This window comes from Eurytemora carolleeae, unplaced genomic scaffold (genome assembly GCF_000591075.1).
Source record: "Eurytemora carolleeae unplaced genomic scaffold, Eaff_2.0 scaffold41, whole genome shotgun sequence".
NCBI classification, from domain to species: domain Eukaryota; kingdom Metazoa; phylum Arthropoda; class Copepoda; order Calanoida; family Temoridae; genus Eurytemora; species Eurytemora carolleeae.
The window spans coordinates 575241-587496 of NW_019396234.1; the positions used below are offsets into that span (position 1 = coordinate 575241).

General features: G+C 34.4%; 1 protein-coding gene across 2 annotated transcripts in view; it reads left to right on the forward strand.

The window, feature by feature from the left end:
- Window positions 1-12256, forward strand: part of LOC111698921 (protein crumbs) — a 34617-nt gene that overhangs the window by 11975 nt on the left and 10386 nt on the right. For both annotated transcript variants that reach the window (XM_023469396.1, XM_023469398.1), the window contains exons 5-9: window positions 1271-1490; window positions 5976-6280; window positions 6726-6836; window positions 8066-8211; window positions 8335-8933. In XM_023469396.1, coding sequence (XP_023325164.1) covers window positions 1271-1490; window positions 5976-6280; window positions 6726-6836; window positions 8066-8211; window positions 8335-8933 — 1381 coding nt within the window. The remainder of the gene's footprint in view (window positions 1-1270; window positions 1491-5975; window positions 6281-6725; window positions 6837-8065; window positions 8212-8334; window positions 8934-12256) is intronic.

Sequence of the window (12256 nt, forward strand, 5' to 3'; positions counted from 1 at the left end):
AAGTTATCCTATTCTCCGCAATATCCAAGGAAGTGTCTTTATCTCCGCTATGCCCAAACTGTCTCCGCCTGCAATAACTTACTTTTAAAGAAGCTGTGAAGTCATTTAACAACTTGAAGTTGTGATTGTGTCTGCCAAACCTACCTTTGGCGGAGCTCTTTCTATCTCCACCAAACTTGAATTGTGTGATGTTGTTACAGGCACTTAATCTTTGACGTATTACTGTCTATGTCATCTCTAACCTTTTTACTAAGTATAGTCAACTGTCTCCGCACTAGCTAATCCTCGTGGGTAGAGATGTCCCTGTTTTTTCGAATATGGTGGAATAGTCCCATCTCCAGCATGGCTAACCTTGGGCGGAGAATAGTTATATTTTATGATGTATCAGGTTGGTTGCCGTTTAGTCACGAATTTATATTTTACAGTTTTGTATTTTGCAATCTAACATTATGATGCATTTAGTCTAGTCTTGGTCTTGCATATATTTTTCTTAGATTTGGGTTTGGGTTCCTTCTATCTAGCTTCACTATCTAAACTCTTTAGATATGACTGTTGTTTATTGGAGTAGGGTATAATATTTAAGCAGTATAAATCATTGATTTACACAGCTTTGATTACTCAGCTTCAACTATTGACACCGGGCCGACTTTAGAGTGAAATTTTCAATTTTGTTAGTCCTGGATATGATTATTTAAAAAATATATTTTTTCTTCAGTATTTCAAGACTCTGGATAGATTTTCGCGTAAGAATGTGTTTTTTTTTCATTGCGACGAGATATATGAAGAATCTACTTGTAAAATGTTCTTTAAATACTTTGTCTCTTCCTACTTCATAAGATGATATTTGTCTTCCCGCTCTGGTTCAGATAAATAAAAGACAATTAAGATTATGAGATAATAGAGAAATTTTAAACGCAACTCACTGTTCTAATAAACTATATGGTATTGTTGTGCAAGGACAAAAATAGTCTGTGTCTGTATCGTACATTCTTGAAGTCCAAATAATTATGGGAATCAATTTGGTGGCAATATAAGATTACACGTATATTATCCAATAAATCAGTTAAATTCTTAGAACTTTTGGATATTTTAAATCTTATATATAATATATATATTCACTAATTTAAATTGAAAACCATGTGGCATGGTTTCATTGTTAAAAAATAAACTGACTCAATCAATATTCCGACATTTATCAACATTTTCCCATGTATTTCACATTCAAATCATATTCAATATTTTTTCCTTTATTCATGATTTTCCTGTTAAGGATCCGTGTCTGAGTGTTCCTACTCCATGTAGTAACGGAGGTACGTGTCAGGTCTCTCCGGACAACCAAACCATCTCCTGTCTTTGCTCTGATGGATACTCTGGTCCGACCTGCTTGATTCAGACGGATCCATGTCAACATTTTATCTGTCCCGAGAACTCCGAGTGTAGAGTGGACCCAGATCCATTATGCTTCTGTATACCAGGATATAATTATACAGGTAGTTTTTCAACATATTTCCATATTCATCTTCACATCCTTTTATTTATTTCATCCAATTCATACCTTTCCAGGCTTTCAGGGCGCTTCTCGCCCATCTTCTATTTCAACTTTCAACTGTGGCTCTATCTCTGAGCATTCTCTCATTGTACTATAATATGAAACAATAACAAAAAAGTGGATTTAATAATATTTTTACGAGGATTTCAAAAATTTTACGAAAATGAAAAGTTTTTGGAGATAAACTTTTGCAATTATAAGCATCAGTACCTGGGTTAATATTAGTTGCCTCACAAATTTTTGGCTCGATCGGTTCAGTCGTTTTGACGTTTCTTGGATACAAACAGACAAGACAGATAGACAGACAAACAAAGCATGCATACAGATTCTAATCTTTTTATTCTTATTTTTATCTTGAGTTTTAACTTTCAATCCTTGAAATTTTTAAATATTTTTCTCATCCTTATCTTCGCCTAATCCTTACTTTTAATTTTGTAATTTATGAAATCCTATTTTTCCCATGGTTCTAAAATTCGAATTCGTCTAATCATCTGACCCTTTTATAATCTTACCTATCTTTGCAAGCTTATTTATTTATTTGTTCTTGAAAAGGATTTGAGTTTTTGTCACAAAATCTGTTTTTCTGTTCCCCATATCTTCGCAACAAAATATCGTAGACCTTAAAGAGAGTGTTCGCGAAAAATGAAAGTGGGTATAGGCTAATGGCGAAAAATAAGCGCTCACTACTAATCTGATTGATCACTAATTTTAATAATTGATCACTACTAATCTTACTTTTATCTGTTGCGTCTATTAGGAGAACATTGTTTAAAATGATTCATGTTGAAGAGAGTAGCTTCCTTACAAATTCAGAAAGTTGCAACATTCAACTCAGATCGTAAAATAATCAATTTAATTCAAAACAAATCAGATATTACAACCAATAGTCATCGATTATTTTCGACGCATTCGTACATAGTTAATATTTCATAATATTTTTGATTTTATTAATTTTCTCTAATATTTCGCTGGCGCTGGATTTTCGAACATTTCTGGAAAATATGAAAATGTCGTCTTCATTGTCAAAAATCCTCGAAACTGGAATAAATGTTTTCAAAAGTAACTATCAGATCATGAAAAACACTCTCTTTAAATATTTCGAACTAGAAATCCCGTTAGATCAAATAATCTAAGTTTGAAATATTAAAGGTTTACAACATCAGGTTGTTTAAATATATGAATGAGAAATTTAGATTTTGTGGCAAAGACTCAATTTTTTGGGGGGTTTATGCTAGGTTCGCTGATTAGATAATAGAGAAGTTTCCAAAAAGCGCATACGGTTTGAAAAAGAAATATGACAAAGAATAAGTTATTGCTTGTTTTTAAATGTAAAAAAACATATCTATTTCTGTTTATTTATTTATTTGCAAATAAACAAACAAAGGGTTTGCACAGAACAGTTGGCAACTGTCTGCAAGTTTTTAGAACTTATAGAATTTATGTTTCTTTGAAATCTGGGTAAAAAATTTAATTTAACCCCATCGCCCGCCGTTCTTGATTTGTGTTTGAGTGTTGTACTCATATCCGGAGTTAGATAATCTCAAAGAAATCCATACAATACATATAAAGCATTATCCTTAAATTATACACTGTAAACTGTCTGATATTTATCAAAGTTTTATGTTTAAAATTAAATTCTTACATCTCTTTATGTGGGAATATATTACTTTTTTCTCCATCCGTTATTGGGATTATTAGTCTTACATTTTTATTAGATTACCCAATTTTCAGTTCCTTCTTACATCACCTAAATCTTCATTTCCTTTCAAATATTCTAAATTTTTCTTGGGTGACCTAAATCATACATTCCCTCTTACTTAAATCTTACATTTTCTTATAAGATTACATTCACACTTACTCAATAGACTACTAAAACATAATGGGTTCTGCTTAGTACTACTCAAATCTTACATTTAATTTATTAAATCTTCATAGATAACTTAAATGATACATTTTACAATTAGATTACTAAAATATTACATTTTACTGCTTAAATCTCCACATCTTACATCTTCTTCTGAATTGTATAGCGTTGCTTCTTTAGTATCTAATTTATTTATAAAATGGTTAAAATTTTACATTTTTTAAAAAATCCAAGAAATAAACACAAATTTTAAAAATTTTAACAGATTACCCAATTTGATGCATTTCATTGTTTGGTCGCGCAAATCCTGAATTAACAATATCTTTTTAATTATTGATTAGGAAATTTTTAGATTTAGATAATTATATTTTTAATGCATTTTCTATGAAAACCAACCAAATAATTCGCAAAAAAATATAAACCGTTTGAAAAGTTTATTTTTATATATATTTACATTATTTAGTTCTTGGCTATATCTTGAATATCTGCCACTTTGCAGCATTTAAATTTAGTTTTAATCTTTCATCTTACGTTGGATCGAAACAACATGACGTAGGATGGTCAGGATGGAGCCTTTGTCCTGAGACTACTTATCCCAAACCTAAGCTTAGGATTACACCCGGAGACGTTGATTAAACCGGAACTATTCGCCTGGGTTAAACTATCTATTATTGTTATCCATACAGGCTTCGATCAACATCAATCTATCCATTGTTTGCATATATTTATATTGTGTGCGTACATGTACAATTCTATTCATTATTACGCATGATGAAACTGTATTTAATAAGATCTTCGCTTGGCACATCCTTGGTTCTTGCATCCCTTAAATTCTCTGCAACCCCTTGGCAGTTTATAAACTAAGGTCAGACATCATTTTCAGATCTAGATTTCATCTCATTGAATAGAAGCATACTGAGTTTCTATCCTGCGGAGCAAACCAAATCAGTTTAGGAGGGTTGAAGGATAGATCTCCTTGCTCTGCAATATCTGGATACTTTCAGATTAGAAGATATTTTCTCAAGTGCAATCATTAACATTTAATGATGGTCATCAAAACATAATCTTCACAAAGATTAACCGAGATTATATGAATTTCTCTTAATTCTAACTAAACCAAGGTTCATATCTTCAAAATATTTAGTTTTGAAAGTTAGAACCTTTCAAGTTTGGTTTGTATTATCTGTATCACGTTTTGTCCGTTGAATTCCAAGATTATGTTAACACGAGTGGCTATTATGATAATTAGATGTGCATACTAGATCCTTAGGCGAGGAGGAGGGGGGNATGAAATCTGAAAATTAGAGAATATTTCAAAGAGGTGTAAACGGGATGGGGGTGGGGGGGAGCTGCTTGAAATTTTATAAAATGAGATGAGAAGAATGTAATTGATTGTCCATCATCCATCAGTAGAATCACGTGATATGTCTAAATTTATCTATTAAACTCATTAGGACTATTTTTCTTGATTACTTGTAATTCCCGCTCTTCTTGTTTTCATCTCCAGGGTTCTCAGTCTTTGTTTACTCCGGATAATTCCAACTTCAACTCTGGTTTATTCCATGCAAGAATTCCAGTTCATTTTCTCCGTACTTAGCATAAGGTTCTGCGTACTTGGTTAATATCCTGTTTTATTTTCAGTCATTTTTACATCAAATTTTATTAGATTCTTCTATTTTCTCTGATTTTGTAGCCTTGAATCCTAGTTCCTTTAAACCGCCTGTTTTCTTTGGTCTGATTTATACTTTATAGTTTTTCAAAAATCTTATTTCTTTGGTCATGTATTCTTATATCATAGTTTTTTATACTTCTTATTTTCTTTGGGTTATATCATTGTATCCTAGTTTTTTATACTTCTTATTTTATTTGGTTTTGTATCCTTCTATCCTAGTTTTTTATACTTCTTATTTTATTTGGTTTTGTATCCTTGTATTCTGGTTTTTTATACTTTTCATTTTATTTGGTTTTTTATCCTTATATCCTAGTTTTTTTTTAACTTCTCATTTTATTTGGTTTTGTATCCTTGTATCCTAGTTTTTTATACTTCTTATTTACTTTGATCTTGTATCCTTGTATCATAGTTTTTTATACTTTTTATTTTCTTTAGTCTTAAACCCTTGCATCGTTGTTTAGTATGTCCTTTCTTAGATCCTTGTTTATTTATACTGTGTCATTGTTTCTCAGCTTATCTCCTTATGTATTCTTTGTACAGTCTTATCCTAGTTCATCATCTATCCTAGGTCGTATGTTCCGTCTTCTACTCCTAGTCTATGTATAGTATGTCTCTGTTGTCTTAGCCCGGATCCTGATCTCTCCTTAGAATGATTTTTTGGGAATCTTTGAAAGGTTAAAGGTTGAGGAATAGGATTAGTTCCGTTTTCCCTAAACCCGGCCGAACGTAGAGAACATGAAGCCCTAAGATAACTATAACGTTACAGCAAAATTTAGCAGAAGCCATATATCCCAGTAATCAATATTCTATTAGTAGCAAACTACATTTTATTACCGTTATCCCCCCTCTGACTTTCAACCTTCTTCTAAGTTTCGTTTCTATAATTTCAGATTCTGAAGAGGGAGCCTGTGTTAAGAACGATAATTGTGCCGAGAACCCTTGTGGAGAAGGTGGAACGTGCTCAGATACTGGTTTAGGATTCTCCTGCTCCTGTTCTCCGGGTAGACAAGGAGCTACATGTGAAGACGAGGTTGATTTATGTTCCAGTGCACCCTGTCAGAGCGGAGGAACCTGCACTGCAACCAATGGAATAGTAACCTGCTCCTGCCAGGACGGATTCACAGGAACTCTGTGTGAGCTGGACGTGGATGAGTGCCTGAGTTCTCCTTGTCAACATGGAGTATGTTCTAACCAGGTAACTATCCTAGTATCCTTATTCTGATCCTGATTTGAAAATTTGTTGAATTCTTTTTAAATATTATCCGGGCTTAACCGAGTTTAAGCTCTGATAACAAACCGTGTTTAACTGCTATGCTTGATCTGCACTATCTGGGCGTTTTCCTTGTCAATATTTTGCAGGCTGATTCTCAAATTTCAGAGAAGATATCAAACCCATAATCATTTTTTGTTAATTCTTTTTTTCTCTTCGTTTTCATTTTCAATCGTTCTTAGTCTATTAACCCTTCAATTCACTCTCTTTATCAAGATTATTAGAAAAATATATTTCATTTGACTGCTGACATGCTCATTTCAATCAATTTATTAAAACCTTCCATTAAATCCTGTTAATTATCTGTCAATTTATCAGTTTTATGTATCATTACTCTTAGTAGTTGCATTAACTGATCCTGTATTTGTAGGCTGGTGGATATCAGTGTGGGTGTGAGCAGGGTTGGAGCGGACAAAACTGTGATATAAACATTGATGAGTGTTTGAGCAATCCTTGCATCAACGCAACCTGCGAGGACAATGTAGGATTGTTATTCATAAATCCATTTCAAATTGGACGCTAATTTTTTCTCACAATATCAGTCTTAAACATTATTAGTAATTTTGTAATTTGGCTTTTTACTCAGGTCAAGACATTTTTATCTAATATACACTTAAACTCACTCAGTCTACAATCACCGGTTATCTACGTGGGTTGCAAAGTTTCATAATGAAATGCCAAAACCTGGACTCTGAGCTTCCATGTTCCAAGCAATCTTTTGAACACTATCCCCCCCCCTCATTCCCATTCGTAATCCAAATTATTTGGAAACTTTTGCTCAGCTCTGTCTCCTGCATAACTAAATCCTTTTCCTAAACATCATCCTTGTTCAATAAAAACCTGGACCCCGTTTTTTCTACACCTTTTCTCTATAAACTTTAATCATAAGCCTGTTGTATTCCTCCTACCCTCAACTTCTAGTACTCCTAGTAGGCTATAGTATACTATAATATATCTCTTCTTTAAGCCTGAACCCTACTCCAAGTAGGCTAGTATACTCTAATCCATCTTTACTTTAAACCTGAACCATACTCCTAGTATGCTAGTATACTCTAATACATCTTTACTTTAACCCTGAACCCTACTTCTAGTTGGCTAGTATACTCTAATACATCTTTACTTTAAACCTGAACCATACTCCTTGTAGGCTAGTATACTCTAATATATCTCTTTAAACCTGAACCCTATTGCTAGTAGGCTAGTATACTCCTATCCACGTCTACTTTAAACCTGAACCCTACTTCTGGTATACTCTAATCATAGTTCTGTATAGACCTCATCACTTCTCATGGTATACTCTGAACCCGGTCCTCTCTAAACCTTAACCTTAGTCGTGGTATACTCTAAACCTTGTCCTCTGTAAACCTGAACCTTACTCCTGGTATATTATAACGTTGTCCTCTGTAATTACATTAATCCTTCACTTGGTATACTCTAAAACTTTATCTCTGTAAACCTGAACCCTACTCATGGTTTACTCTAATCCAATTTATGATTAAACCTGAGTCTGATCAATGTTTTTTTGTACTAACTTTGCGCTTGCGTGCATTTCTATTTTTCTAAGCATTTTATTTGTTTTATAATGTTGTTAATCTGCAAAGTTTAAACATGCAATTGATCTGAGCTAAAATAACTTTTATTAAGTTTTTTCGTTTCTATAGTTTAATGTCAAAAAGAGACCGAACACAAAAAGATGATTGTATTGTTAAGGTGAACGACTACAGATGCTTATGTGCTGCTGGATTTACTGGGAAGAACTGTGAGGTGGATATTAATGAATGTGAGACCAATCCTTGCCTAAATAATGGAACCTGTACGGACGGATTCAACAACTACACCTGCTCCTGCACTTCTAGGTTAGAGGATTTTCTTACCTCTTCATTATTTAATTCACAGAACTAAACTGAATTTCCAATTGAAGTTCTGGTAAAAATACTATGAGAGGGAGTGGCGGAATATTTATTTTATTCTCTGTTTAGGTATATGGGAAGTAGGTGTGAAGCGGCTTTTGATGCTTGTGCTGCATCTCCGTGTTCTAATGGAGGGACATGTATCAAGAAGAGTGAAGAACGAGGAGCTCCGGTGGAGTTTGAATGTCAATGTATACTTGGATATGACGGGTTGACATGTGAACATAATATCGACGACTGCTTGAACGTGGAGTGTGGGGGTGAACAGACCTGTGTTGATCTTGTTAATGGTTACGAGTGCAGATGCCCCGTAGGGTTCACAGGGGATTTGTGTCAGGAGGATATAGACGAATGTGCTCCTGAACCCTGCCTGAACGGAGCAACCTGTGCCAATCTTGTTGGAAACTTCTCCTGCTCCTGTGCCCTGGGGTTCACTGGGTTAAACTGCTCCGAGGACGTGGATGAATGCCTGAAAACTCCGAGTATATGCAACAACGGTATCTGTCAAAACCTCCCCGGAGGTTACCAGTGCTATTGTAGACCTGGATACTCTGGAACCCACTGCACATACGATTTCGACGAGTGTTTATCTACTCCTTGCTTGAACGGGGGATCCTGTGATAATCTAGTAAATGCGTACAGCTGTTCTTGCCAACCTGGATTCAATGGTAAGTGAAGTTCAACCTTATTATTTAATATTATAGATGAGATTATCTGTGCAGAGTTCATGTCAGTTAGCCATAAACTAATCCAAGGATATATATAACGGGGGTTCCGTGCCGTCGGAAATTGGTCACAAATTTTAACGTGTAATTTAAACCGATCCAAACCAGTTCTATCCTCGCACCTCAGGGTTTCGTAACCCAGAACTTGAAAGCAAGGGTTAATTCTCCTAGAAATATTTATTACATAATTATTATTAAAACAAAGCTCAGCAAATATTTAAGCAGAGAGAGGGCTTATGTCTTTAGTATTCATATCAGTTGTTCAGTAAATACTGAGAGAAACTAGAGTATTGTGACTAGGGCCCGGAGAAATGTTTAGGAAATCCGTCCCACAGATTGTTCTGACGGATCCGGGGGGAAATTGCCGGATCATACTTTGTCATCAGGATCCAATCAAATCCATCTTTCTGACAAAAATTTATTCTTTATCTCAACCCATGGTTTAAGTGGGATGAGAACCTCTGCAAACCTTGTTAAATCCTAAACGATATTTTTCGGTTTAATTTATATCGAAACGTGTTAAAACAAAATCACCGATTTAAAACCAAAGTTTACCTTTATCCATGAATACCCTTAAAATACGCCCAAACCACACTTTCCCAGCCAGGCATCATTAAAGGTCGATTAAATATTCAACTTTTATTCTTAGTTTAAATCCTCTAACCCTCACCTTACCCCCCCCCCCTTCCCCCCAGCCACTAGGTCGTGGGGGATAAATACGTCATGTAATCACGATTGTGGTGAATATGTTGGACCTTGCGCTATATTCATCTTGTGTCCCATGACACAATCTTTTTCTTTCTCAATCTTCTTTTGTTTAGCTCTCTGAACCTTTATACAGACTGGAGATATTGTCTTCAAGATACTTTCCTTGCATCTCAACAGTATAGTTTTACTTGTCATTTCTAGTTTTAATTAGATTATGAAGGACTAATCCTCTCCCTTTGTTTTAATACGGCCGCTTTGGTTTAATAAAGATATTTACTGGTTAAGATTTTGATTTGATGTTATGAAAGGAATATGATAATCCTGGTTTTCAAGATCCCTACAATCCTGATCTGATAGATCCAAGGAAGGATAGTTTAAATAACTCCGAAAGGCAGAGTTCTGAACCCCGAGTATATAATTACTCAGGCCTGAGGCCTTTTTAGGCCCTGCACTGGAGTTCTAGATCACTTCGGGCTATAGATCTTTTCATATAATTTACTTTTTCATAACTTATTATCAATGCGTAATGTGCATTCGTAAGACTTGCATTTTCATTTAGTTGCCCCCCCCCCCCCAACTATTTTCTAATTACTACAACGTTTCTGGCTCAAGAATTCTGACACTGAGAGATGGGAAGAGAAAATTTTCAATTGTATCCTTGAGGTGAACCCGGAATTCATTAACTAATATAATTACTTCCACATCTTGGAGTTTATTGATTACAGCTACTTCTGGTGTCAAACGTACGCGGAGAAACTGAACCAGGATTGAGTATCAAGGATTCTGGAGTAGAATTAGATGATTTAATCTCAGACATTCTTTAGAGAAATTAGTCCGTATAGTTTGATCTGAGTAATTATACATTAGTCTAACCTTTAGCTGACCTCATCAATTTGAATCATGCCCCCCCCCCCTCCCTCGGCCACCCCACACCTCTCCCTCTGTCTTACCAAACTCGAACTTTTTATAAATCATTCTTGAACACTTTTACCATGTTATAAAAGCAGCAAAATAAAATAAAAAGGGATTATTTAATAATTTTAAGTGTGAATTTTATATTAATGTAGTAAAGATAAAATAATGATCTAATCCGTATAACTTTATTTCTATACAATGTTCTTGCGAAGAAGGTTTGATAAATTCACCGTAACAAAACTGGATTGTATCAGTTGAAATTTTTCGTTTGTCTTGGTTCAGGGCGGTTTATTCAAATACTCTTTTCTGCAACATGGTTCAATATTGTTGCGTCAGACGTCTAAGCCTACTTTTTGTTTTCCCAGTTTTTTTTACTCTCTTTCGGATCAAACATGTGAGGACAAAAAATGTTATGAATTCTTGGTTCAAATTTTTAGTGAGAGTTTCTCTAGGATACCTTTAGAGCTAAGGAGCAGATCAATTTTTATCTTTTATTTAACAAATTTAGATTTACGTTTAACAAACCATAATGTTTTATCAAATTGTCTGCCAAGGTATTTATAACACCATTGTTCTTTATTTTTAAACATTTAAACCAATTGTTCCTTATTGTCGAGTCTATTGTTGGATATGACTGTCTAGCTCCGAAAGGAAGCGGAACTTGGTATTTTGGTCAGATAATATGATATCACACTTCTCATTGTCCTGCTCACAGCCAACAGTTGAGAGGAAGGAAGGATATGGAACCCTTCATGCTTACCTTCACATCCGTCCTCGTCTCAGCTATTCTAGGAATATAATCTTCACTCAGGGTAGAAATGCCTGTTCATGGTTGGAGTTGATTCTTTAATGGAGATTTTATGACGGGTTTCTCAGGAGGCAACCCTATATTCTCATACTCCTTTCCCTTGCCTTTATACAAACTGAATGGTTTAAAACCATGAGACGGCCAAATTTTTAATATCAATTGGTTGTAATTATACCGATCAGTTAGTTTCTATTCACAATCCATATTTGCTTAATAATGATATAAACCTTGAGGGATTTGAGCAGTTTCAACCTTTGATCAGGTACTAAACCTTTTCAAATTATTTTCAGTTCCAAATCTTATCCAATCAAAATTATTATCAGCTCGAAACTTTATCTGATGGAACTTAAAATCAGTTTCAAACTTTTATAAGATTAATTGATACATAATGAATCCAAATATCTGTTATTACTAGAACTTCCGCCATCTTTTTGCACTCATTTTGCTTTGTCTCGCTAACGTTTCTGTGAGGATTAGATCTTTGCTAAAGACTTAACATTAAATTAAAGGAAGAATGAGAGATAGAAGTAAAGGAAGAATGAGAGAAAGAAGTAAAGGAAGATTGAGAGATAGAAGTAAAGGAAGATTGAGAGATAGAAGTAAAGGAAGAATGAGAGAAAGAAATAAAGGAAGAATGAGAGAAAGAAATAAAGGAAGAATGAGAGAAAGAAATAAAGGAAGAATGAGAGAAAGAAATAAAGGAAGAAGGAGAGAAAGAAGTGAAGAAAGAATGAGAGATAGAAGTAAAGGAAGAATGAGAGATAGAAGTAAAGGAAGAATGAGAGATAGAAGTAAAAGAAGAAGGAGAGAAAGAAGTAAAGGAAGAATGAGAGAT